The sequence below is a fragment of the Elgaria multicarinata genome, chromosome 15, assembly GCF_023053635.1.
Source record: "Elgaria multicarinata webbii isolate HBS135686 ecotype San Diego chromosome 15, rElgMul1.1.pri, whole genome shotgun sequence".
Classification (NCBI taxonomy): Eukaryota; Metazoa; Chordata; class Lepidosauria; order Squamata; family Anguidae; genus Elgaria; species Elgaria multicarinata.
In genome coordinates, this window is record NC_086185.1 from 918,308 (window position 1) to 943,635 (window position 25,328).

General features: G+C 52.0%; 1 protein-coding gene across 1 annotated transcript; it reads left to right on the forward strand.

Annotated features, from left to right (window-relative positions):
* Positions 1-357: 357 nt before the first annotated feature.
* Positions 358-25,328, forward strand: KIAA1210 (KIAA1210 ortholog). Its single transcript, XM_063142038.1, has 12 exons — positions 358-484; positions 6,454-6,530; positions 8,485-8,653; positions 9,945-10,071; positions 12,296-12,454; positions 16,556-16,692; positions 18,180-18,369; positions 19,045-19,132; positions 19,301-20,878; positions 21,516-21,703; positions 22,663-22,771; positions 24,108-25,328. Exons 1-12 carry the CDS (start codon positions 450-452, stop codon positions 24,275-24,277), a joined length of 3,027 nt encoding a protein of 1,008 aa, XP_062998108.1. The 5' UTR covers positions 358-449; the 3' UTR covers positions 24,278-25,328.

Below are 25,328 nucleotides of genomic sequence, written 5' to 3' on the forward strand. Positions count from 1 at the left end.
CTGCTTCCTTTCTTTGCTGAAACATTGAACAGCAATAATAATGTTTAAATGCCCTCTTTCCCTTGGCTAGTGGGGTCCCTGCAAAGAGAAAGGAAGGAAGAGAAACAGTAGTTTGGGGCTTGAGATGCTGTGGTTTCCTGGAGAGAGAGAGAGAGAGAGAGGGAGGGAGGGAAGGAAGGGAAAGGAAGGGAAGGGAAGGGGGGAGTTAACAATTCATAGCCATGTATGGAACAAGGACAACCCTTCTTTGGATCCACTTCAGCAGAGCCCTTGTGGGCCTCAGATCAGGAACTTTATCTGGCTGGCAATCGCATCGGCAGGCTGGCTTTTCGTGGGGTGGGGGGACGGATGGACGGACTGACGAGTGGGATTCTCAGATCAATGGCAGCCCCCTTACTCATCTATGAGGAGTCATTGAATTTTTGCACATCGACTGTAGATGCGTGGTCATGGCAGGCTTCTATAATTGTTTGAAAAGCAACAAGTAAGTGACTTTAATTGTAGTTTGCTTCCCTACGTCCTCTGCCCCGGCTTCCTTTCAAAGTGCGCTGACTGTGGCAGATAATGAAATCTAGAGCCCACATTGAGTTTGTCCCCTCCCTTTAAATATTGTACCATATTGCAAGCAAGAATAGAAACCTCTGCATCCCATGAATTGTTTTAGGTTGTAAGCCAGCAGGCAGAAACTGCTGATTTTTTAAAAATTGCTTTATACAAAATGCCTAAACTGTAGGTGCTTAAGAAATAGTGTTGTTGTTTTTAAATCATATAGTGGATAACATACCAAATGAACCATTTATCCTGACATCCTAAAAGTGTCATTTCTGATAAGAATAAAGCTCATGAAGGCTGATATCCTAGGCAAACATAGCCATGCGGTTGGTGGATAAACCTCATTGGATGTAATGGCACTTACTTCTGAGTAAACATGCATAGAATTGTGCTGCATGGCTACAATCCTATTCAAAGTTATTTGGGATTAAGTCCCATTGAATAGAGTGGGATTTACTTCTGAGTAAACACATATGGGATTACACAATAAAGCACAATAGATTATCAGTATGAGAGAGCCTTGTGCTCTTCTAGTTTCTAAGGTATTGTCTCTCTCTCTCTTTGCATAGAATCATAGAATAGTAGAGTTGGAAGGGACCTATAAGGCCATCAAGTCCAATCCCCTGCTCAATGCAGGAATCCACCTTAAAACCTACCGGACAGATGGCTGCATCTTGAAGGCCTCCAGTGTGGGAGAGCCCACGATCTCCTTAGGAAAGGTATAATTGGTTTGAGAGTTGTTTGTGAAGTCATATATGGAATACAGGGGGAAAAGGTTTCAAATTCTTTTAAATCAATTGATTTAAATTACTGAATGATATTGAAAATGTGACTGTTCTGCTTGCAGAAAGAAAGAAGGGGTTTTAAATTTTGTTTTTTAATTGTGGGCAGTATTATAAAACAATTACAAATTCATGGGGGATAAGGTTGTCAATGGCTACTAGCCCTGATGGCTATGTGCTACCTCCAGTAGCAGAGACAGTCTGTCTCTGTACCCCAGTTGCTGGGGAACAGGGGTGGGAGGGTGCTGTTGTCTCACGTCCTGCTTGTGGGTTCCCTGGTCCACAGCTAGTTGACCACTGTGTGAACAGAATACTTGGTCTGATCCAGCCTCAGGGGTCTTCTGATGTTCTTTTGTTCCCCCTAGAACTAGAGGAATTTTGTTTGGAGAGGCGGCGGTGACTTCACTGATAGGACTCCATAGCTCAGTGGTGGAATACTTGTGTTGCATGCGGTAGGTTGCAGGTTCAGTTCACAGCATCTTCAGTTAAGCGAATTAAGAGGCAGGTGGTGAGGGAAACGTCCAGTGGCAAGGTGGGCAAACAGCCTTACCTGGTATCATGAAGCAGCGTAATGTTGTCAAGGGACTGTCGCTCCGTGGTAGAGCACATGCATTGCACGTGGAAGGTGCCAGGTTCTGTCCCTGCCCTCTCCAGTTGGAAGAATGATGGGAAAGAACTCTTTCTGCTTGAGACCTTGGCGCAGACAGCGCCATGGGCCTGATAAACAAAGCATCTCACCTGGTATAGAAAGGCTACTTGTGGTTCTAGTCCCTTTTATGGAGTGACATTTCTAAAGTTCTGTGGGAAGAGGGAATGGCAAATTGAGGCAAGTGCTACGTTCCAAACACACACGGCTATCAAGGCAAACAATGGCCGCATCGTCTGGTCGAAAGGAACCTCAAATCTACTCCTCAGATTTGCATTGTCAAAGTAGCCAGACGAGGCCCAAATATTTCCTCTGGATTAATCACGAGCAGCTTTGACGAAGCTCCACTCTACAGGTCTCTGGCGGAGCCCTCAGGATGACTGGAGGGACATCCAGGCTACATTACAATCCGATCTCGGTCTTGGGCATTGCGCTTAGCAGGGGATGCCGAGATTGCTCTGTTAAGAAGGTTGGAAGTTCCCTGAGGCCGGCTCAGACCAAGGGTCCATCTTGTCCAGCATTCTGTTTACACTGTGGCCAAGTCACGGGAAACCGACAAGCAAGCCACGGGTGCGGCAGCACCCTCCCACCCATGTTCCCCAGCAACTGGTGTGCATAAGCTCACTGCCTCTGATACCAGAGGTAGCACGTAGGCATCAGGACTAGTACCCATTGATAGCCTCCTCCTCCAGGAATTAGTCTACCCTGCCCCCCTTTTAAAGCTGTCTAAATTGGTGGCCATCACTATATCTTGTGGAAGTGAATTCTATAGTTTAACTATGTGGATGTCCAGACAACACACTAACCCATGGTTCAACAACAGCCCACACTCAACCCCCGAGTGTGGGTTAGCATGTTGTCTGAACAGACCCAGGAGTTCCACGAACAGATCTGCCTTTTCCACTGAGCAGAGGCAAGGGGTGTCTCCCAGGCAGCCACCTTGTGCTGCTTCCAGAAGGGAGTTGGTGGCAGGGTAGGAGAGAGCAAGGAGGCTCATCTCCCCACCCCACCCCACACACCCTGCTCCACAGCTCTGCTCTGGACCAAGCACGGCCGAGGGGACGGAGAAGCAGGGGGCTGCTCTGCTGAAGCCCTCCTCCCCCCCATGCCGGCACCGGCGCGTCCCTCCACTCCTGCCCCCACAGCCATTGCAGCAGGCAGCGTGGAGGGAGAGGAGAGGGGAAACGGGGGCCGGCATCTGGCCCCATTCCCCCCCCAATTTTAAAATGCAGCAAGGAGGGGGGCCCCACCTCAAGTTCTTCCTTGCATTGCCCCTCGTTTCAGGAGTGTTTGCCTGGAATGTTTTTTAACCCACTCATGGTGTGCAAAGCCAGATTGGGGCTCGGTTCCAGCTGGATTCTTTTGAAAGAACATTGCAAAAGCAGCCCAGTCCCGTCCCCCCTCAAAGGATATTGTACTTCTGGTGCCAGGTCAGAGCTACATCTAAACATGCTCAGGGGGCGATAAATGGCCAGGAAGGGGCCCTGAGGTTCCCCGAGAAAGAGTCAATTAATTTCAGTTGGTAGTTTGGGGTAGGGGAATTGCTCACAGGGAGGCAAGAGGGGCAGTTTATACATATTGAATCCCCTGCCGCCGCCGCCCTGCACACTCCGCTCCAACTGGATTCAATGCAGATGTTCCCTGGTCAAGGAATCCCAAAAGGAACACCACGCCTGGGGTGGGGTGGGGTGGGGGGGTCCAGAAGGGTCACTTTGCCATAAACACTGCATCCTAAGCCCAAATAAAACTAGCCCCCTCCTCCCGCACCATGAAAAAAGAGCCCCTCCTTGAGCCACTAGACCGCCAGTGAAAGGCAGACATTGTGGTTTGTGACGCCGCTTTGCCAGTAAACTGTTTTCAGTCAATTTATGGGGCCAGGGTGGGCGGGATGCAATTGGTGGAAATAAATGCTGTCCATGCAGTGAGAGGTAGAGGAGATACCCACTCTTGTGGGCGGAGCTACCCTACATGCCCATGAAGCTACACAGGAGCATAGGGAAGACAGCTTGTAGTATACTGAGTCTCTTGGTCCATCTAGTAGACCAGTTTTGTCTATTTTTCTCGAACAAGCCATCTTGAGAAGCCACACTTGGTTGTTGGTTTGTTCAGAGTGGTTAGCAAGCCACACTGCATGGTGAACAAGCCAGCTTGTGGACGTTCAGGCAACACACCCATGGTTCAAGAACAACGCACACTCAACCCCTGAGTGTGTCTTAGCTGTTGTCTGAACAGCCTTTGTAGGTCTTCTGAAAGGCAGGTACCCAGAAGGTGCGCGCTTGGCAGACGTTCAGCTTCCCCAAGAGGAGGAAATTCCTCCTGGCCACTTAGAGGTATTATCGCAGCCTTTCCCCAAACTGGTGCGCTCCAAATGCTTTGGACTACAATTCCCAGCATTCTTGGCCATTGACCATGTTGGCTAATGGGAGTTGGAATACAGACTCCAAAACATCTGGAGAGCTCTAGGCTGAGGCAGGCTGTATTTATTTATTTATTTATTTATTTATTTATTTATTTATTTATTTATTTATTACATTTATATACTGCCCCATAGCGGAAGCTCTGCATCTTTGTGACCACTGGCTTACTAGCACTTAGCTGGTCATTTGGCTTAAAGAGTTGGAGCTGTGTGTAGGTTGGGAGAAAAGGTGGACCACGTGAAGCAACGCAGCTTGAATCCAAGACCCGTGGCTTAAAGAGGCGTTTGTTCCCTGAGATCCTGACTGTTATGGGGCCAAACCATTTCTTTCCATTTCTTCCACAGAAGAAATTTGCCGTGTCTTTTGCTCACTTTGGCTTTTCTAGCTAAGCCTGTGTAATTGTATGAAAAGCATTCCTCCCTATCACATTTTGGGAGGGGTGAGGCGAGGGTGCTGCCCACAAAACCAGCTGTTTCCTATTAGATCTTGTTTTCCTCTTCCCTGGAAATTTGTTGAATGCGAATTGCTGGTAAATTGCACACACTTATCGGTGCAGACTTTTCCACGAAATAGTAATGTGTTCTTGTAGTCGACCCTATTGCCGGAAGTTAAGTGCGTGTGTCTGTGCGTGCGGGTGAGTTGGTTGAAACTGCCCTGTCTTTGTTCCACTTCTAGAGAGAGGCATGGCTGAAGAGCCTTGCTTGGGAAAGAGCCACCCTCAGAGGTTGTGTGACCCTGTGATGATCCGAACCGGATGTTCTTATTGATATTGAATGTCACCTGGCTGGAATGTCAGGCTTCCTCAGCACCATTATCACCTTCTGACAGCCTGGTGTCTTCCAGATGTGTTGGACTACGACTCCCATCAGGCTGGTTGTGGGCAATGGATGCTGTCTTAGGGAGGGCAGCCTTCTTATGTTTGTGATGCTTCAGAGAACCCTTCGCGCCCCAGTCTTTCCCCCCTGCAGTCTGCTGTGTCTCTGTCTGTGTGCTTCAGTTCCAAGGGAGCGCCGAAAGCAACACCTTAGGCAGTCCCCGTGAGTGCAGCGTCCAGCTTTGTGTGATTCCCTGTGAAGTAATAGAAGTGCAAGTGTGCCTGTCCATCTGTCTGTCCAATAGCGTCAAGACTGTGAAACCGAGGCACCTGAAACATGGCATGTGTACTAAGGGGAGCCGGGGTAGGGGTGTACAATGGAGGGGTCATTTGGCTCCACAGATGCATGAATTCATTTTAATAAATGGAACTGTGTCTCTGTGTTTAAAACCTGCAGTGCTGTCGTCAGTCACTCGGTGCTGGAACTAAAGCTAAGGGCTATTGCAACCCTGAGACAGAACAGGATTTGGGCCTTACAATTTATTGGCCGAGGGAAATAAGTGTAGACGCAAAGAGACCGCCAAGTTAGCTGCACAGTGGCAGGAGGTACTCGAAGCCCTGAAAGCTCCAACGGACGTGGCTTTGTGCAAGGTGCCCTATTGTGCATTGAAGGCCGTCTTTTCCGTTACGCAGCCTTGGCACGCAGGTTCTTTAGAGTCTAGGGGTGCAGGCCTATGCACCTTTGGGCAGGAGAAAGGCCTACAGGTCTGAGTGTTTCCCAGCCAGCAATGCTGTGATGTGTAGGGCGTCTTTTTTCTGTCGAAGCGTGCATAGGATTGCGTTCTACAACACAAAACACGACTATGTAGAGTTGGCTCCATGAGATTCTTCTCATAGTAGTAAAGCAATAAAAATCCAAGTGCGGAATGGCTTCTTTCCTCTCTGGCAAACGTTGATCCCAACTTCCTGAGGAGTGGGACGTGTCCTCTGGACAAGCAGGTCTGTTTGTTAGTTTTGGCTGGAGATCAGGGTGTTATTGAAAAGTGAGGAAAAGGCCATTAGGCTCAGCTGCAAATAGATCTGTGAAATCCCCGTTTGTTACGCACACGGCAGTTCTGTCGAGGGGCATTCAGGGGTATTTTGCTCATTTGCTAGGTATAAAATCTTCACACAACTGTATCTTGCATGGAGCATAATCAGCCCTTGTTGGTGTTTTCTTTACCTTTTTCTTTTAAATTTCAGTGACTGCATCATGGCAGCCAGAACAGTGGATCTGATAGAGCCACTCGATGGGGAAGAATCGGGTGAAGAATTTTCAAGTAAGTAAATGTATTATCATCTTGATTGCTGTTTTCAAGATGTCCGGTGTGTAAGGGTCAGCAGCTAGCAGCCTCAAGGCTCAATCTGACCCCACCCCCACCAGGCTTGTCCTAGCCCCAGGGCCTCCACCCTTCTCCCTTCAACCGCTTTCTCCTGTGTGAGTGGACACTCTGGCAAAGGGCTACTTTGCTTTCTCCCCTCTTGTGAACAGCAGCAGAGGCCCTCCCCTTAGAAGCTCCGTTGGCTCATCTTATCTTCACTTTTTAAGTTCTTATTCCTAGCTTGGACAGAGCCTCTGTTGCTGCTCACACTGGGGAGATCATGACGCCCCCAAACACCTGCAAAACTTTATTTTAAAATCCCCTTGCAGTTTTTTAAATATACGTGCCTGGAGTTGTATATATGGTTGTATCCATTTGAAGGTGGAATCCCTATGTCGATATTTCAAATATCGAAAGCGTTATAAGGTCCTCAGTCCATTGCCTTACAGGAGGGGAGTATTCACCCTTTCAATGTTGTAATATCAGTCAAAAGGTCACAGAGAATCAATTTATGCCAACCATTTGCTAATTTCCATGAAGCAACTAAATAATTTAAAATATTGTGTACATCAGTGAATATTAAAGACTGTCCCAGTGCAGAATTTATCTGTGCAATAACCTCCCCCCAAGAAGAAGCAACTACTAGACAATGCCGAAACATATGCTTAGAAGAAGCATAAGCTGTGGTGCACTGCCAGCAATTAGTTGAATTGGACAATTCCTTATTAAAGACACATGGTGGCATCCAGTAGGCATGTAATGAACGTTTGTGATGAACAAGACGCAGCCTAATATCCATAGATGTGACAGGTAGACACCAAAGCAGCGACCACTGATTAGGCAATTGGAGGTGATGGTGGTGGCCACAGCATTTTCTCAAATTCCCAGAGGTGCCCACAGGTCCGAAAAGCTTGGGGCATCCTGCCTCAGCCAACCCATGAGTATTTCTCAGTAGTGCATTGGAACTGATTTGACGAATGTGACGCCTTTTGCTGGTTTTTCCATCTCTTGTTCTCTTTTGCTTTGAAGTGTGTGACTCAAGCCACATGAAGCGTGGCCTTTGGGGCTGCCTGGCGCCCCTCTCCCATGGAGCAAGGCAGAGAGAAGGCAGGTAGCAGCCTTGAGTCACTGTTCGCTTTTCAAAGGAGTCACTGTCTGACTGGCTCTGCAGCCGATGGTGGCACCGTCTTGCCCCTGCCAGACATGCAGGGATGAGAGAAGACATTGCTGGCAGAATTCAGGCGCGGAGGAAAGAAATCCTGGCTGAACTGGGGCTTTGTTTTTGAAGGAGCCCTCCAGCTGCATGGATTTCTCACCCCGTTGCTGCTCGTGTTTAGCCAAAGAACCGAATGCGTGCAGAGCCTGGCTGTGCCGGGCTCAGGACAGCTTTGCATCGCAGCCATACTGTGAAGAGGTTTTTCGACCTAGAGACATATGGATTTGCGGGGGGCGGGTGCAGCTTGTGCAATATCTGTGCATTTACACATCCACAAGCTGAGTGTGGGAGGGGTCAGGCCAGCATCCTTCAGAGATGTGATGTTTTTCCAGGAGTATCAGTTTCTTCCCCACACCAAACAACCTGTCCATGGTTTGCAGCCAGCTGCAAAACCTGAAAGTCTCTGCCTTTGCTTTGCTACCTAGTAGCCACCAGCCATCAAAAGCTATCAGTGTTAATTTTAAGGGGGCAGCAAGAGCAGCGCCCATTAAGGGAGCAAGGCTTCAGAAAAGACCCTGTCTCCTCACTTTGCAGGACCAAAATGGCACTTTTAAGTATGCCTCTATAACCCCAATCGGGTGGGTAATGAAAAGGTGTGAGTTAGTTTCACTGTTATTATAAACTCATATTTTTTTGTCTTCACACCAGTATTGTCAACTCCTTTGAAATGATACTTTATTTTTCTTCCTTGCACAGGAAAGAAAAAATCCAAGTTTCAGACCTTCAAGAACTTCTTTGCCAAGAAGAAAAAGAAGAGCAAAGAGCTGTCGTCTCCCACGGGAGGAGAAAGCAAACTCAAGACAAGTCAGTCCAGTAACGATGTCAACTTCGATTCCAGCATCCTCCATTTGCCAGCGGAGCCCGGGTATGGGAGCTCCACCATCTTGTGCAGACAGGTTAAAAGCAGGAATGGTCCCTCAGCAAGCTGTATGTTTCATTCAAGTTGGTGCGCAAACAAATCCCAGTGCCGCAGCTGGAATGCCAGGAATTTCCTCTCTCCCATTTGCAGCGTGCCTCAAAACAGCTAGTGCGGTGAAATAACAACACCCTCTGGACTGTTGAAGCTAGCAGAAGTGCTGAGGGACGGGATTTGACCGTCCGTTGTCTGGACACCATCCAGACAGCACTAATTAGCGTGGGTGCTGGGCTGTTCTTTTGAAAAACAGGGAATAGTGTGGTCGAACTCCTCCTCCTCCTCCTCTTGTTACCTGAGCAGCTATTTTGTCCCATTTGTGAGAGGAGGAAGAGACTCCGTCCCACACGCCTCCAGGAACCAGAAGCTGACAGCGCTCTCTAGCTAATAAAGAGAGAAGAACCCCACAGCTAAACCATGTGCTCCTGCTTGCCTCTCCACGGCCCCTGTGTGCAGTCCTACTTTAGGAAAGTAGGCAGCACTGCAATACGGTGGGGCATCTTCCTAACTTGCATAGGGTCGAGTTGTTAGAGAATGAGCTCCTGGGAATGGGACCTGGAATGTCCTGGGTGCAAATCCCACGCTCACCCACTGAGCCAGGAGGCTTCCTCCCCTCCCCTTTTAGGGTGGTTTTATAATATATAAAGCTATCTTGACTCCTGTTTGGTGCCTGGTTTTCTTAAATAAAGAAATAGAACAAGATAGGCCTTTTTTCAATCAGAGCTGTTACCTGGAGCCAGGCCTAAGAGCCAGGAAGTCTCTGGCTCCATTCTAGTTGGTCATTGTAAGTACTACGCAACTGCCAAGAATTGGGGGCTAAGTTTACTTGTTTTCCTCTTCCCCCCTCATCTCCTGTTCCTTTAATGCCGTGTCTTCCAGATTGTAAAGCCTGGTGGCAATGGCTACCTTGGATTTTTGTTTGTTTATTGATCTTGCGTGCGCTACCCTAGGGGTCTTTTGGGCTAAGGTGCAGGGTAAAATTACTTTGAATGAATGAGTGGTTCAGATCTCAGCCTAACCCTTGAACTCTCTGGGTTCCTTTTTTGCCAGTGGCTCTTCTGTGGCCTCAGCCCTTTATCCGCATTCTGGCTCGCCTCACAGGGCTGCGTTGCACGCACGACTGTGCAAAAAATATGTGGAGCACTTAGAGAAACTGTGGGGGTGGGGTTTGTTGTTGTTCCTAAACCTTAAAGTATGGCATGCCGCCAACATCTGAACAGAGTCCCGCCTTCTCAACTTCCAGGCCCAAAGGGAGCATGGGAAATAAAGCCTTGTCGCATGACAGCATCTTCATCTTTGAATCGTTGCCAGATGTCCCTGGCAAAACGTCCTTGCAGGAAAACCTTCCGGGGAAGGTGAAAGCTTTGCAGGTAAGAGAGCACCCACCTTCTTCTGTTCTTGTTGGAGGGAGGCAATAAAGTTCCTGCCTAGAACACTGACAGCATTTGATGGTTGATGGCTACTAGGTAGCCAAGCAGAGGCTTTGAGATTTTGCAGCTGGATTGTTTGCTTTTGGGGAGAAACCGGTGCTCCGGGATGCTGGCCGGACCCCTCCCCTGCCCCCGCCCCATGAGAACCCAGCTTGGGTGGAATGTGTCAGGGCCAATGGTGCAGCTGGGGCATTCTGGGCTCTGGAGGTCTTAGGGGGCCCTTTAAGACCACAAGTTGTGAAGCACATGACTAATATTTCTCCCCCCCCCTCCCATTCTTACTACTTAGCTTTACGACTGTTTCTACATTCCTGGTATGTTAGAATTACAAGAACGAAAGAATTGTTTGCTGATCGTCCTAAAACCAACGCTCTGAGCACGTGCAGTTTTGCATTTTAAATCGTAGCAGCAGCATGAGAGCGGAACAAAATGATGCCGGCATTTTGTTCTGCACCCTCAGTGCAGTCCCACAGGTTCCATTGCTGCGCTGTCAAATTTCGTGGTGGCAGTGGCCAAACTTTTGCTAGTTTTCTGGCGAAAACCAGCAGCAAACCACGGTGGAATGCTCCCATGGGCCACGTTTAGCGTGTTTCTGAGCTAAGTTTGGGTGCTCCGTCGTGTGCCGCTGTGGTTTGCTACTGAGAAAAGGCACCCGATGGGTGGCGCTTTTGCCCCCGGCCCCCTGCAGAATCCAAAATGTCTTTTATTTCCAAGACCACCTGTTTACTCCCTCCTGCTGTGCTCCTTGTCTCCTTGTGTGTCTCCTTGTCTTGTCTGTGGCGAGGATCAGCCGAGGGCGCTGCATTCGGCCGGGTGCAGGCCCACCCCGCCTCCACGGTTCCCTCGCCGCGTTCTTGACGTGAGCTGGGCTCGGGGCTTCCTTACTGTGCTGTAAGTGCGTGTGGGCCCAAATCGGATCAGGATCGGGACTACTCAGGAGGGGGAATTTAAACTCCCCCCCCTTACCATTTTCAGCCCGAAATTCTGCAGATACCCAGTGGAGTGGGTGGGGGAGGCAGTTTAAAGCAAGAAAAACCTCTCCATTGGAATCAGTGCAGACTTAGACGTGCTCAGTTTCCTACTTTACGTAAGCACACGTGGCCCCAATTTAGATCAGGCCCATGGTGCTCTGGGAGCAGGGGTGGGGTGGGGGTTATATCTCCCTCACACACACACACATTTTGTGAAAATATCTCTCCATTTGAGTCAATGGAGACTTGTTTTCTTTTTTAAATCCCCTCCACCGTGTGTGTGTGTGTGTGTGTGTGTGTGTGTGTGTGTGTGTGTGTGTGTGTGTAATTTCATGAAAGTTGGGAGAGGGAAGGTTTGATTCCCCCCTTCCTGGAGGACCATGTTCCCAATCCAGATCTGGTCTGCGCATGCTTGCAGGAAAGCAGGAAAAGCTAGCACTCATAGCTCCACTGTGTGCTTAACCGAACGTTCAGTTCAGCCCATTGAACGCTTCCTTGGGAAGAGAGAGAAGCGTCCAATGTGTGATGGATCTTCTGAATTCTGGAATCATGTGCTAGGAATGAAGCTGGCCTGAGCTCTGCTGTAGACCCAACTTGGCTTGGGTTTATGGGCCGAGACACAGTTTTCCCCCCAAAACCAGGAAGTTTTCCTTCTTTTCTTTTCTTTTAATTTGTGCCAATAGATAGATAGGCAGATAGATTTGGTGAACTGCCCAGAGAGCTTCAGCTATAATGTGGTATAGAAATATAATAAATGAATTAATGAATTTGCTTAATTTGTGCAGTTTGCAGCTGAAATCTCTATTTGTACATTCTTTTTTTAAAAAAATGGAAAATCCACTCATTGGCCCGACTCACCACAGACTGAGTTGGGCCCACTGGCGGAAGATGAGCCAAAGTCCCGGTTGGGGTGGGGTGGAGGGGGCGAGCCCATGAAAGCTCGTCAGCTCCCCGCCACTACCAGCGGGATTCCTTCAGCCTCCCTCAAGTGTTGCGCGCCTGCCCCAAATGTGTCCAGCAACTTCTGCTTCCCAATAAAGTCCTGCCTGTCTTGATGCACTCGTCTGTTGCAAGGGCATGATGGGAACTGAAGCCACTTGAGGAGAATGGGGAGGAAGCTGGTGGTTCACCGTCATAAAACACACACGCACACATGCACCGCCATGCCGTCTCATTCCTTTCCTCCCCAACAGCTTCGGTTGCAGCAGAACCTCCGGCTTGGATCGGCCCCTCTTGGCATCACTGGCAGGAAAGCGGAAGCCCTGGGCGCGCTGTCCAAAGAGGGCGGCTTACCCAGGAGTCCGCCAGAAATCTCCGCTCTCCATGCCATTCTGGCCGGTTCAAGGAGCCAGGTGGGCAGGACCACAGGCAGCTGTCTGGCCCATCTGGCGCAGTGCCATCGACACCGAGCGGCAGCTGTGGCTCTCAGCGCACGGGTCGCACCCCACCATCGACATTGGGGTGGGGGTGAGGAGAATGGGGATGTGCCCACTGGAAAGAAGCCAAGTAAGGGGAAACATGATAGAAGTGGACAAAATGATGCACTGTATGGAGAATGTGGACAGGGAGGCATTTTTCTCTGTCTCCCATAGTAATAATAGAACCCAGTGGGATTCATGAGGCCAATTGGTGGGAGATTCAGGACAGATCAAAGGAAGGACTTTTCCACAACACGCAGGAATTCACTGCCACAAGGCGTAGTGATGGCCACCCATTTGGATGGATGGCTTTCAAAGGGTGTTGGACTACTAGTCCTAATGCCCCTAGGCTACCCCCAGTAGCCGAACATGGGCGGGAGGGTGCCGTTGCACTCGTGTCCTGCTCGTGGGGCTTCCTGTGGGCAGCTGGTCGGCCACTGTGTGGACAGAGGGGTAGACTCCACGGACCCCTCGGTCTGATCCAGCCTCAGGGCTCTTCTGACGTTCTTATGAATAACACCCAATTAGTGCTGTTGCCTCACAAGGTTAGGTTCCTCTGTAGTTTGGCAGGCTGCAACAAACATGTGATTACACGCTGATTTCTCCATCTTCCATGTCATTGATAAACAAATGGTCAAAGAACACCTAATTTCCTTGAATGAGTTCAAATCTCCAGGGCCCGATGAACTGCATCTAAGAGTAATGAAGGAGCTAGCGGAAGAACTCTCAGAACCTTTGTCTATTATCTTTGCAAAATCATGGAAGACGGGTGAGGTGCCGGACGACTGGAGGAGGGCTAACGTTGTCCCTATCTTCAAAAAGGGCAAAAAGGAGGAACCTGGGAACTACAGACCAGTCAGTCTGACATCCATCCCTGGGAAAATTCTGGAGCAGATTATAAAGAAGTCAATCTGTAAACACCTTGAAATCAATGCAGTGATTACTAGAAGCCAACATGGATTTGTCAGGAACAAATCCTGTCAGACTAATTTGATCTCATTTTTTGATCGGATAACCTCCCTTGTGGACTGTGGGAATGCTGTGGATGTCATATATCTTGACTTCAGCAAAGCTTTTGACAAAGTACCACATGACATTCTGATTAACAAACTAGCTAAAAGTGGGCTAGATAGAACAACTATTAGGTTGGGATAGCTAATACCCTGGAAGACAGAAACAAACTTCAAAGTGAACTTGATAGGCTGGAGTGCTGGGCTGAAAACAACAGAATGAAATTTAATAGGGATAAATGCCAAGTTCTACATTTAGGGAATAGAAACGAAATGCACAGTTACAAGATGGGGGACACTTGGCTCAGCAATACTACAAACGAGAAAGATCTTGGAATTGTTGTAGATCGCAAGCTGAATATGAGCCAACAGTGCGATATGGCTGCAAGAAAGGCAAATGCTATTTTGGGCTGCATTAATAGAAGTATAGCTTCCAAATCACGTGAGGTACTGGTTCCTCTCTATTCGGCCCTGGTTAGGCCTCATCTAGAGTATTGCGTCCAGTTCTGGGCTCCACAATTCAAGAAGGACGCAGACAAGCTGGAGCGTGTTCAGAAGAGGGCAACGAGGATGATCAGAGGTCTAGAAACAAAGCCCTATGAAGAGAGACTGAAAGAACTGGGCATGTTTAGCCTGGAGAAGAGAAGATTGAGGGGAGACATGATAGCACTCTTCAAATACTTAAAAGGTTGTCACACAGAGGAGGGCCAGGATCTCTTCTCGATCCTCCCAGAGTGCAGGACACGGAATAACGGGCTCAAGTTAAAGGAAGCCAGATTCCGGCTGGACATCAGGAAAAACTTCCTGACTGTTAGAGCAGTGCGACAGTGGAATCAGCTACCTAGGGAGGTTGTGGGCTCTCCCACACTAGAGACATTCAAGAGGCAGCTGGACAACCATCTGTCAGGGATGCTTTAGGGTGGATTCCTGCATTGAGCAGGGGGTTGGACTTGATGGCCTTGTAGGCCCCTTCCAACTCTGCTATTCTATGATTCTATGACCTTTCTTTAATAACCGTTTGGACAATGATCCTGACAGCTCTCTCCAAATCTCTCCATGGTGGTTTCCATAATCTCCAGTCATTGTGGCAAGACAGTAACGAAAAACCCCACTTCCTATTTTAATTTCTAAAATATTTTCGATGTAAGGCAATAAGGGTGAGGAAGGAGAAATTGTTCACAAGGCGCCCTTGTTTTTTTGGAAGCAAGCAGGGTTGGAAGGCATATCGTGGATCTTCCTTGCAGTGGCTTCACATCAGAGTGGGGGAGGAGCATAAAAATAACAGTGTGCAACTGGTAGTTTCTTTTTATAAACCCGATTTGGCGACATCTCACAAAGCTACAGAGAAAACTCTCAGATCAGGCTAAGAACATAAGAGGAGCCCAGCTGGGTTTGACCAATGCTCGGCGTAGGAGAGCCTCCTGCGGCCCACAGTGGTTAACCGGATCCCTTTGGAGATCCCAGAATGCAGTGCGTGAAAGCCTCCCTCACTGTGGCCTCCGGTCTTAACGAGTTGAATCCAGTGTTAGACCTACTTAGAGTAGACCCATTGAAATGAATGGGACTTAGTCATAACTAACATAAATCCCATTTGTTTCAACAGGTCTACTCTACTTCTAAATAGAAGTAGCAGTAGGTACATCCCAAAGGTTCCAAAAAGCCATCATAATCAAGGGCTAAAAACTGGACTAAAGTTTCTAGTGGATCCAAAGCCCCCCACTCCATACATTTCCAGACCTTTTTTTTCCTTCACTTCCTGTTGAACCTCAATGAATTCTGTACCAGTAATCTAAATTCTGCTTTAGCCAAACCTGAATTCTGTGGCCTGCATCAATCTGGTCTATAATTGCAATGTTAAAAAATGTCAGCAGTTTTGAAAGTTTGGGCAAGGTGTGAACAAGCTTTCCTCTTGTGCAAGAGTCATGCGGGGGGGGGGATTTTGGCTTTGGGGGAATAAAATCCCCCCCCAAAAGGCACATAGTTGAAAATTGCATTAGTCCAGCTTCTGACACATTGAAATTAGAAAGTTAGAAAAATAACTATTAAAGATCTACCCCCCCCCAAAAAAAACAATTTAAAAACAAACAAACCAGGAACTCCTGAGATTAAATCAGAGAGGATTGGCAGATGAAAAGAACAGAAATTAATTAAATTAACCAATTTATTAAATTAAATCAAATGGATTTGTTAAATGCTTGCTGGAATAAAACTGCCTTGAGGCGGAGACCGGAAGGCTGTGGTGAGCAAGCCCGGCTCCTCTCCTGAGGCTCGAAGGGTGGCCACAGTGGCATGGGCAGTCCTCTCACCAGCCCTCAATAAATGTGCTTCAGATGGGGGTAGGGTGTGCAACAGAGCCCCCCTGCAGGTCATCAAATAGGGGCAGGGCAACCAGAGAAGGAGGGGGGTGGAGTTGCTGTGGGGGCCGTTCCTGCCTTTGGGCGCTTGGGATCCCCTGCCGCCCCTGGGATCTGGGGCTCAATAGGCTTTTGACGTGTTGTTGTCGTTGTCTTGCTCAGTCTTTGGAGCAAAGGAGTGGAACCACTTTGAGCCCGAGGGCAGAAGCTCTCGTGCGGGGGTGGGGGTGGGGGTGGGGAATGCATCCCAGCAGTGGGCGGGGCCAAAGGCAAAATGGATGGGGCCAGAATCCAAAAATGCCCACATATTTGAGCTTAAAGCTCTGGCAGCCTTTGGGGAGGCTTTCCGGCTTTTGAAAACAACAGGAAGAAGCCAGTGCAAGAGCTGGGAAGCCACCAAATGGTGGACCGCTGGGGCCAGGGGAAGGGGGCGTGGCCTTCAGGGCAACTCTGTGGCCCCTGAGGCTTTAACTCTGCCACGAACCTGCCTGTCATCATGTGCCAAGTAAAGGCCAGCTGTGTGGGGCTGGCGCATATGTGCAAGAGATGGGCGCTGTGCTGACCCTCCCCACCCTGACTTCCCCTTCGGGGGTTTCTGCCAGGGTGCCGCCCTAGACGCCAGTGGGCCAGGCTCCGCTGGACTTACCCTTTTCCCTTGCTTTCTCATGCAGTCTTCCAGCCCTGCCCAGCACCATCGCTCTTTGAGTTTAGCGGGGACAGACAGTGAAGATGAGCAGGTAAATGCAGCGCTGCCCAGCCCCGGAAACAGACCTGTCGAGCGGCCTGCCATTGGGACAGACCAGGGAAGGTCTCTCTGAGGAGGCTGCTCACAGCCTGGCTGCCTGGGCTCTTTTGACAGGGACTTGCCTGGTGTTGAGCCTGGGGCCTTCGGCGGATCTTCCGCCAACGGAGCTGTATTCACTGACTCATTGCTGACGCCGCATGCCTCGTACAACACTGCCTTGTAGAAGAGGTCACACGGCATAGGCGTGTCGACACACGCAAGGAGGACTTCTTGTTTTGAATTTAAACTCCCCAGGGATTAAGGTCCCTGGGTCCATTTGTACTAGGGCTGTGCACCCCCTACCCGAACCGCTCCAGATCCCGATCCGGACCTTCTGAATTGGGCCTGAACCAGTTTGGGTCAATCTGGACCTCCCTCGATCTGCTCCGGAACCAGATCTGGAGCGAGATCCAGAGGTCCGGATTGATATTTGGCGCCCATTTTGCTTGCCTCTGCGGCGGACGGCAGAGGCAGGTAAGTGGGGAAGGGGAGACAAAATCGGGGCCGAATAAGCCCCCCTCCCCCCTTACCTGGCTCTGCCTTCCGCCGCCGCCCCAAGTCCCGCTTAAGTTCCTTGCATTCTGGATTGAAGGGCCTGAGCAAGAGAAGAGGAGGGGAGAGACACAAAGAAGACGGCTCGTGGTCTTCCAAACTCCCTTCACCACGTCCTTTAGTACATACAGTGGACCCAGGTAAGTCCCCCTCCCCACTTACCTGGCTCCAAAGCTTCAGAATGATCAAAATTGCTTCGAACCGTTGCGAACCGCTTCAGGCTGATCCAGACCTCCCCCAACCCTCTCTGGAACCGGGCTTTGGAGGTCCGGATCACCCGCTCCACTTCGGATCTGTGGATCCGTAATGGAGCGGAACACACCCCTAATTTGTATGCATGGCTGCCTTTGTGGATGGCAGCGGAACAGTGTACTTGTGCAAGCTCATTTTAAGGCCACAAGGGCTTTTTCGTTATTTCCTCTATCGGTGTCTGATTTCATGGCTGCCTTTATATGCTGCTGCTCTTAACGTTGTGCAATATTTTTCTTCTGCTTCTTTTTTCATGATTATTCCATGGTGTTAATTTGTATGCCGCCCTCTGTCCCCGTGTGGTATCAGTGCAGTGTAAATGTTCCCCTTGATGACTGTCTCTGTGAAACACTTGCAGTACGAGTGCATCGTGTTGGCAGGCTTCAGGCACGAGGGAGAGGCGGAACGGGTTCAGTCCATCTGCATTTCAGGGACTGTCAGGCCTTTTCGTTCTGTCGTCCCCTGTAGGATGGCGCCTCAAACCTATGAAGTTGGACTCAGTGGCCTTATAGGCCCCTTCCAACTCTGCTATTCTATGATTCTATGAAGTTCGCCTCTAGATCCAGACCTTTGTCCTTGGCTTATAACCTTACCTGTTTGTGCCTGGGTAGCGTAGTCAAATAGATCCCCACCCACCCCGGCCACGTGGTTGGAAACAATGTCTGTCTGCTTGTCTGCATCTCGCAGGTGCCCTTGGAGTGCCCCTCCAGGCCTCTCAGCCCGCTGCCTCCTGCACGGCGTGGGAGCCCGCCTGCCACGCCCGCCTGCCGCTTGCTTCTGGCTGACTTCAACAGCCCGGCCATCCCGCTGGGCCACCTGGACACCTCGGCGGCCAGGCACAGGATTGCCATAAATCCGCGGAAGCACAAGGCCTTTGCCAGCCGGAGCCGGGCCCTTCCTGTAAGTGTGCGGGGCACCAGAGGAGCAAAGGCTTGCCTGGCCCAGCCCTCCTCGTGGGGGGGGGGAGGAGTGTGCTCCTTCAGGGGGACGGAGAGGGAGAGAGAGGTTTTCCCCTTCAGAAGCCCAATGGGCTCTTGCTCCAAGAACGTTCTCAGGCAGGGCAGGGCTGTCTTTGCAGCAGAACAAGGTTGTGGCATGCTGAGGAGGGGGAGAGAGAGGGCTGTTGCCGGGCGGGGGGTGACATTCTGAAATGTTCCCTTCTGTAAAGCCAAAACCTTCAGGGCAAGCAGAAGACTGTTGATTGATTGATTGATTGATTGATTGATTGCTATTGATACTTGTATGTCCCCATCAAGGCTGAGTTACTTAGCCAGAGAGTTAAAACAGCGAAAACAGTAAACATGAAAGTGACACAGTTTGAAAGCCAAGCTTTAGGTCCCGATCCCATCTTTCAGTATTGCAAAATAGGTGCCCGGATCATGGCTTTGGCAATATTCACATGTATAGAAATGAAACTGATTGATCTGTTACAAAGGTGGGCAGGTCACTGGGCCCAACACACACAAACACAAACACCTGGTCTTTCGTTGGCAGAAAGCCCCGTTGTATGCATTTAATTCAAGCTCAGTCTATCCTCCACAATTTCGTCCAAACAGCCTTTCTCTGTCACACCAGGTGGAGAAGGAGCAACACCTTCCTGGAACAGCTGAAAGAAAAGCAAAATTACTTGAGGTATCTGAAAGTCAAGAAGTGGACTGGAAAGGTAATGCTAGCCGGTGTGTGTGTGTGTGTGTGTGTGTGTGTGTGTCCCAGTGCATACATGTCCCTGTGCAACACATGTACCTGTATGTACTAAAGGACGTGGTGGAGGGAGTTTGGAAGACCACGAGCCGTCTTCTTTGTGTCTCTCCCCTCCTCTTCTCTTGCTCAGGCCCTTCAATCCAGAATGCAAGGAACTTAAGCGGGACTTGGACAAACAAAGCGCTGCCTGTGAGTAGGGCCTGTGATGCTTTGCGTTACTCTTGGAACGCAGGCCCTGGCACAGGCGGGATCTGTGCCTCGACACTGGAGGACCGGAACTTGCTGGCGACGGATCTCCAGGCCAGCATCGCGGTGTCCTGTCCAAAAGCCCTGTCTTCTCTAACCAAGCATGAAGGAGAAGAAGAAGTGGAGGAGGATGGAGGGGAAGAAACGGGGTGGCCCCCTGAGGACCTTGCGCTAAACCCATGGAGCTCCAGGAACGCAGTTCTGGAGAGGACCGAATCTTTACGGACTGAAAGTGTAGCCTCTGGGCTTTGTGAGGTGTTGCTTCCTGTCTTGCGTGGAAGTGTCGTAGGAGAGGACGCAGTGGGATGGATCCGTGCCCCCTGCCCACAACTGGTGGAGCAACAAGCGGAAGACTCTAGCGCTGGCAGTGATGCAAGACCAGGTGGCGGGAGCAGCTCTGGTGCCTTGGAGGCAGGTCCTGCGCCCCAGGGTCCTTCATCCACTTTGGAGGCTCCCTCAGAAGCAGAGAAGGTCACGGCACTGGCCCTCGGAAGCAGCCCAGCCATCAAGGAAGACGTGAGGCGGGCTGCAGACGTGGGGCTTCAGCTGGTTGAAGGCTGCACGAAGCCAACAGCCGCTCCATGGGGGATGCCTGCCATCTTGGATGCTGGCCTAGATGGCCCTTTGCTTCAGAGCGCAGTGGGGGAGACGCCATGTCTCCCGAGGGAGCGCCATTGCGCTGTTCTCAGCGGTGGCCTGGGTGAGGAAGAGGCTGACCCCGTTCGAAAGCTGGCCGGCCTCCCTTCAGGAGGTCTGCCGGCCATGGGAGCTGCTGAGGACGCGCCTCAGAGCAGCCTTCCCCACGACCACGCTGGAGATGGAGACCATTCGGGGGGAGTGGAAGCGAGGGAAGGGAGCCCAGCACCAGACGAGAATCCAGCCAAGAGCCTGGCCAGGTCCGCTTCTGCCAAGCCAGTCAGGTTCACCATCGCTCCCGCCTGGCAGAGGTCTCTCTCAGGAGGTTCGCACCCTGCGGAGGGATCCGGCACGAGAAGCGCCCCGTCTTCCCCCATAAGGCCAGAGCTCTTCAAAGGGATGCCTCTGCTGGAGCCAGCCGCACATGGGTGCGGGCGGAGCAGCCCGGAAGGACTCGAGGGGGGCAACGGGGACATCACGGCCCACCAGCCCTCTGCTCTCGAGGGGACGAGGGACAAGGAGCTGGGCCATGAGAGCCCCTTTGGGGTGAAGCTGAGGAGAACGTCATCTTTACTGAAATACCAGGCGGAGCAGCAGCCCCCACCCCTGCCCCCAAAGCAGCCCCCGCCACTGCTGGCTGCTGAAGCCTCCTCCGTCTCCGTCATCGAGGCGCCAACGCCAGCGGATCCCGGGACCCCACTCCAAACTTGTCCTGCTGGCACTAAAGCTTTGGCTACAAGATCCGGCTTCCAGGAGGACAGAAATCCCCCCAAGGCCAAAGGAGACGCAGGGGCAGCCAAGCCGCAGGCAGGCAGGCCCTCCTCAGGTACTGCTCTGAGGGCAGGATGGGGGGACGGGGGACGATGACGGGGGGGGGCAGGTCTGGCCAGAGGGTGCGTCCCCTCCCCCCTTCTAAAAAGCCAGGGTGCCTCTCCTGAGGCTGAGCTTACAGAACGTTAAGCTAGGATGTGCCCGTGTTTTTTGACAGTGGGCTTCACTTTGCCCCCCCCCCCCCCGAGAGCTTCTCTGGAATGAAATTCAGCCTCAGGCTGAGAGAGGCTCTGCCCCCCCCCCCTCCTCAAGGGGATCTTGTGTGGCTGCCTTCACTTGTGGGGGAGGGATATTGGTGCAAGCAGAGGGCCACGGAGAGGGGGCTGCAGCGGGCGGGTGGGTGGGTCAGAGGTGGCCCATCCCCATGTCTCCAAACGGCATCCTTGGTGTGGTGGTTTTGAAAAAGAAGAGAGCAAAGTGGCCGCAATCACGGCCCATTTGCTGCCCTGGAGGCTCTGCTCCTTGGCTCTGCCCAACAGGAGGGCCGGCAGAAGCCAGCAGAGGGCCGGGCAGAAGCGAGGCCAGAGTGCCACAAGCACAGCGGTTCAGAGCAGAGCATGGACAGGCCAACCCTTTGGGGGAGGATCAAGATGCCCCTTTGAACGGCTTCTGCCCCCTCCCTTCGCCCCCAGAGCACACGCCGGCTGGGCGCCCGGAAGCTCCCCCCTCCCGACCGGTGTGGATTTCGATGGCGAAGCAGCAGCAGAAGGGCTTCCGGGGCCCGGACCTTGCCAGAAGACAGAGAGGGGGCGGGAAGCCCCCTGCCAGAGCAGAACATGCACGGGAGACGGGTGCTGGGGCTTCGCAGTGGCCAGAAAAGGTAAGGAAGGGCTGCAGGGATGATGCCGCAGGCCCACGTGGCATTAACCGCCCACGGTTGTCATTCGTTGAGGATGCGGAAGCTCAAGCCTGCAGACTGCAGCATACAGAGACCAGGCTTGTGCCGCTTGCCTGACCCACACCCTTTCCTGCAGGGTGGCTTGTTAAATGTGAAGTGTGGCTGACGTTTCTCAAAAAAGCCACCTTGAGAAGCCATGGTTTGTTATTGGGTTGTTCTGGGTGGTTAACAAGCCCCCACCCACCCCAGGTGGGAAATATCCTGGGTTCAGACAACACACTAAGCCACAGTTCAACGGTCAACTCACGCTAACCACACCCAGTGGGTTGCTGCTGAACCGTGGGTTCTCGCGTTGTCTGAACACAGTGCGTTTTACGCAGGGTGCTTGTGAACCATGCGCCCCTCCGGGCATTGCTGGACCCCAATGCCCGTTGGCCCGAAACGGGATGTCTGAACGAGCCTGTTGTGAAAGAAACAGAAAGGAGCTGTGCCCAGCTGCTGCCCCAGTTGCATTCCGTATCGAATGGAGGCCCCTTGCCATCTGTTCCTGCCCGCGCCCGGCGCTCACCAACTGGGGCCCCAGACACTGAGGTTCGGTGGGTGGCTGCTGAGGGGGCTTTTCTGCAGTGCCCCCAAATTGTGCCTGGCTCTTCCTAGAGAGGTGTGCCTGGCGCCTGCTTTGCTGACTTTTCAGTGCCAGGCAAAGACCTTTTTATTTTCCCAGGCCTTCCCTGTTTTTATCTCTTCATTTATTTATCTCTTTTAAATGCTGGATCTTTGTTGCTGCTTTTAAAGTAATACTTCTTAGTCTGTTTTATTATTGTTTTTATTATTGGTTGTATAATTTTGCTTTTATTGTGTATGTCACCGTGAGAGTTGCAGCTATAGGGGCAAATTATTGTTGTTGTTGTTGTTATTATTATTGCGTTTTCACTTTATAGGACGTGAACCCTACTGGTGAGGATGTCATGAAGAAGAGCGTCCCTCACCACCTGTGGGCACTTGAGAGAGGAGCAAAGTCAAAGGTCTTGTCTGCACCACTTACAAAAGGTATTGAGAGCGGAAAAGGAGCAGGAGGGGTCTCCATTTTGGCCAGCGGGGAGGGAGGGAGGGAGGGAGGGGAGCACTCCGCTGAGGCTGTGAGCCTGAGGGGGCATCGTGCTCGGACAACGTCCGTGTCCTGAGGCGTTGCAGAACCACCTGGGCTGGGGCCGGTGGAGAGGCCCCTCTGCTGTCCTAAGTGGCGAGGCGCTCCAGGCCTGGCTCAGCGGGGCGGCTCTTCCCATTGGAGGAGAGGGCGCTGCAGGCAACGGCGTACCTATCATATTTGGTTGATTCATGGATAGCAAAGGGACCTGCCCTGCTGGGTCCGCCCAAAGAGTCCAGCACCCTGTTTGGCACAGTGACCAACGTGGCAGCCCCGGGAAGCCCACAAGTGGGGTGGGCATGGCGGCAGCTCCTGCGGCTGCTGCCCCATGAGAGGGGCAGCGGAAGGGGAACACGTGTATGTGTGTGTGTCCCCACCCCACCCCCAGTCCTGCACGTGGGCCTTCCGTACAAACAGAGCAGCCTTCCTCGACCTGGCAGCCCCCTTGAAGTGTTGGTCTGCAACTCCCATTCTCCCCAGCCAGCATGGCGGTAGCTGGTGATTGGGGATGATGGGACTTGTACATTATGATGACGACACACTTAACGTTGACTAAGCGTTGTACACAGATCGGAAACAAGGCACTTCCCTGGCCATGGGCTGATGATGACCCAAGAGACGCAAGGCAAAGAAAAGGCGGGGGGTGGGGAGGAAAAACAGGCCAAGCAGCATTTCTTAAAGCGACAGAGTTGCTTTTATCATGACTGGCTGGAACAGAAAGCATTCCGGAAAGGGCAGAGCCGAGTGGCGGCTGGTCTCTCCGCTGAGCCGGGTGGAATTGAGGAAGGGTCTCCAGGCGGACTTTGCATACACTCCAGGACAGAGTGTCTTGACACAGCCGGCTCTGCCTGGAAGAACTGCATCATTCTCTCACCGTGGGGGGATATGTGGAAGCTCTGGCCTGCAGCCCCACATAGCCGGCCCGGGGCCCCACCTGGCTCTCCCGGGTTCCTCAGGAAACCGCATCCCCTCCAAGGGCACACCACCACCACCGTTTGGCGGTGTCCCGGCACTTGCACGTTGCTGGTGCTTTGAGCCCCGCTCCTTTTGCCATCAGCCCCGCTCTACCCACCCCGCGAGATCAACAGAAGCGGGCCCTCGGGTTTACGGAGGCCCAGCCCCCCTCAGCTCGGCTGCTTTGACCCTTCTCCTTCCAGCTGGCCCTGGAGCGAGGGGCCAATTCTGCCAGGGCCCCGGGCAGCCCGGCTCCGCTGCTTATCACCCCTGCTTTGTTTTCAGCAGTGCCTGTCTGGGCGCCGATGCAGGAAACCCCCCCGGCGGAAGCAGGGCCCCAGCGGACGCTGAGCCTGCCCCTGTCCTCGTGCAGCGGCCCCGCTGAGCCGCCCTGGCTTTCCCTGGCCAAGAAAAAGTCCAAAGCCTGGAGCGAGATGCCTCAGATCGTCCAATAGCTGCTCGGGAGGGCCGGCTCCGCGCACACGTGGCCGAGTGCAGTGGGAGGAGCATGCCGTTGGCCACAAACGGGCTTCTTTCAGGACTGCTTTCCTGACCACTGGGGCTGATGGGAGTTGAGGTCCACAACATCTGGAGGGCCCTGGGTTGAGGAAGGGTGACCTACAGGCTGGATGGGAGGAGCTGCAGAGTTCTCACGGGAGGCCTTGATGTGGGGGAAGGAGGCTGCTGTTCACGCGTGGCTAGCTGGAGGAGGGCCTCTTCCTACCAAACGCTAAACTGTAGGGGACCGTGGGTATGACCCGAGGCCTCTGCGCCTCCTCTTGTCCTGCGAAATCTGCATTGCTGGCAGCTGAAGGCGGAGGCTGGGTTTCTTGCGCTGGTCCTTCCCACGCCCCACGCAGTGTCCTAGCAGCAAACGTGGCTTCAAGGCCAGTCTGGGTAGCTTTGTTGTGCAGTAGGCAGCACCAGTCGTCCCAGGGATGGGCCATGCTGCCTTTGCCACCCGGGCAGAAGCTGGCGCCTCCGGGGCTTTGGACTTCCAACTCCCAGAAGCCCCTGCCGGCATGGCTGGTGGTCAGGATGCTGGGAGTGGAAGTCCTGGGCAGCTGTGGCAGGGTCTCCTTCCCACTGGGCCCCGGCCGAGGCAACTGGTGCTGAGTGAACAGGCCGGAGCCGCTGCTGCCGCCCTCACAGCCTCCACGGTGACGGCTCCAGTTCCCTGCAGCTTCCCTGGTCCCTAATGACATTTTGGCCACCAGTCCAGGAAACGGGCAATGAAATTCTAACCTGCCATTAACCCCCTCCCTTAGTATTGGCTGGTTCAGACGGCCACCCAGACCCCCTTCTCCTCTGCAAAGGACACCAAAGCAATGTAGTTCTTGGGGCAGCAGCGGGTGGTTTGTTTGTTTCTGTTTTATGGTGTCTTTATATGCCTTTTAACATGTCTATGTACATATTTCCTTTTTTGTAATCCCTGACCGCCCCGCCTTCTTTTGTATTTTGTTCCCATATTTTTTGTTTATTATTAAATACGTTTGTCATAATGGA

Coding starts and splice junctions, on each gene's coding strand:
- KIAA1210 (XM_063142038.1), top strand. CDS start 450: ATGGCAGGCTTCTATAATTGTTTGAAAAGCAACAA. Junction 485..6,453: donor AATTGTTTGAAAAGCAACAA/GTAAGTGACTTT, acceptor TTTAAATTTCAG/TGACTGCATCATGGCAGCCA. Junction 19,133..19,300: donor TCAAGAAGTGGACTGGAAAG/GTAATGCTAGCC, acceptor TCTCTTGCTCAG/GCCCTTCAATCCAGAATGCA.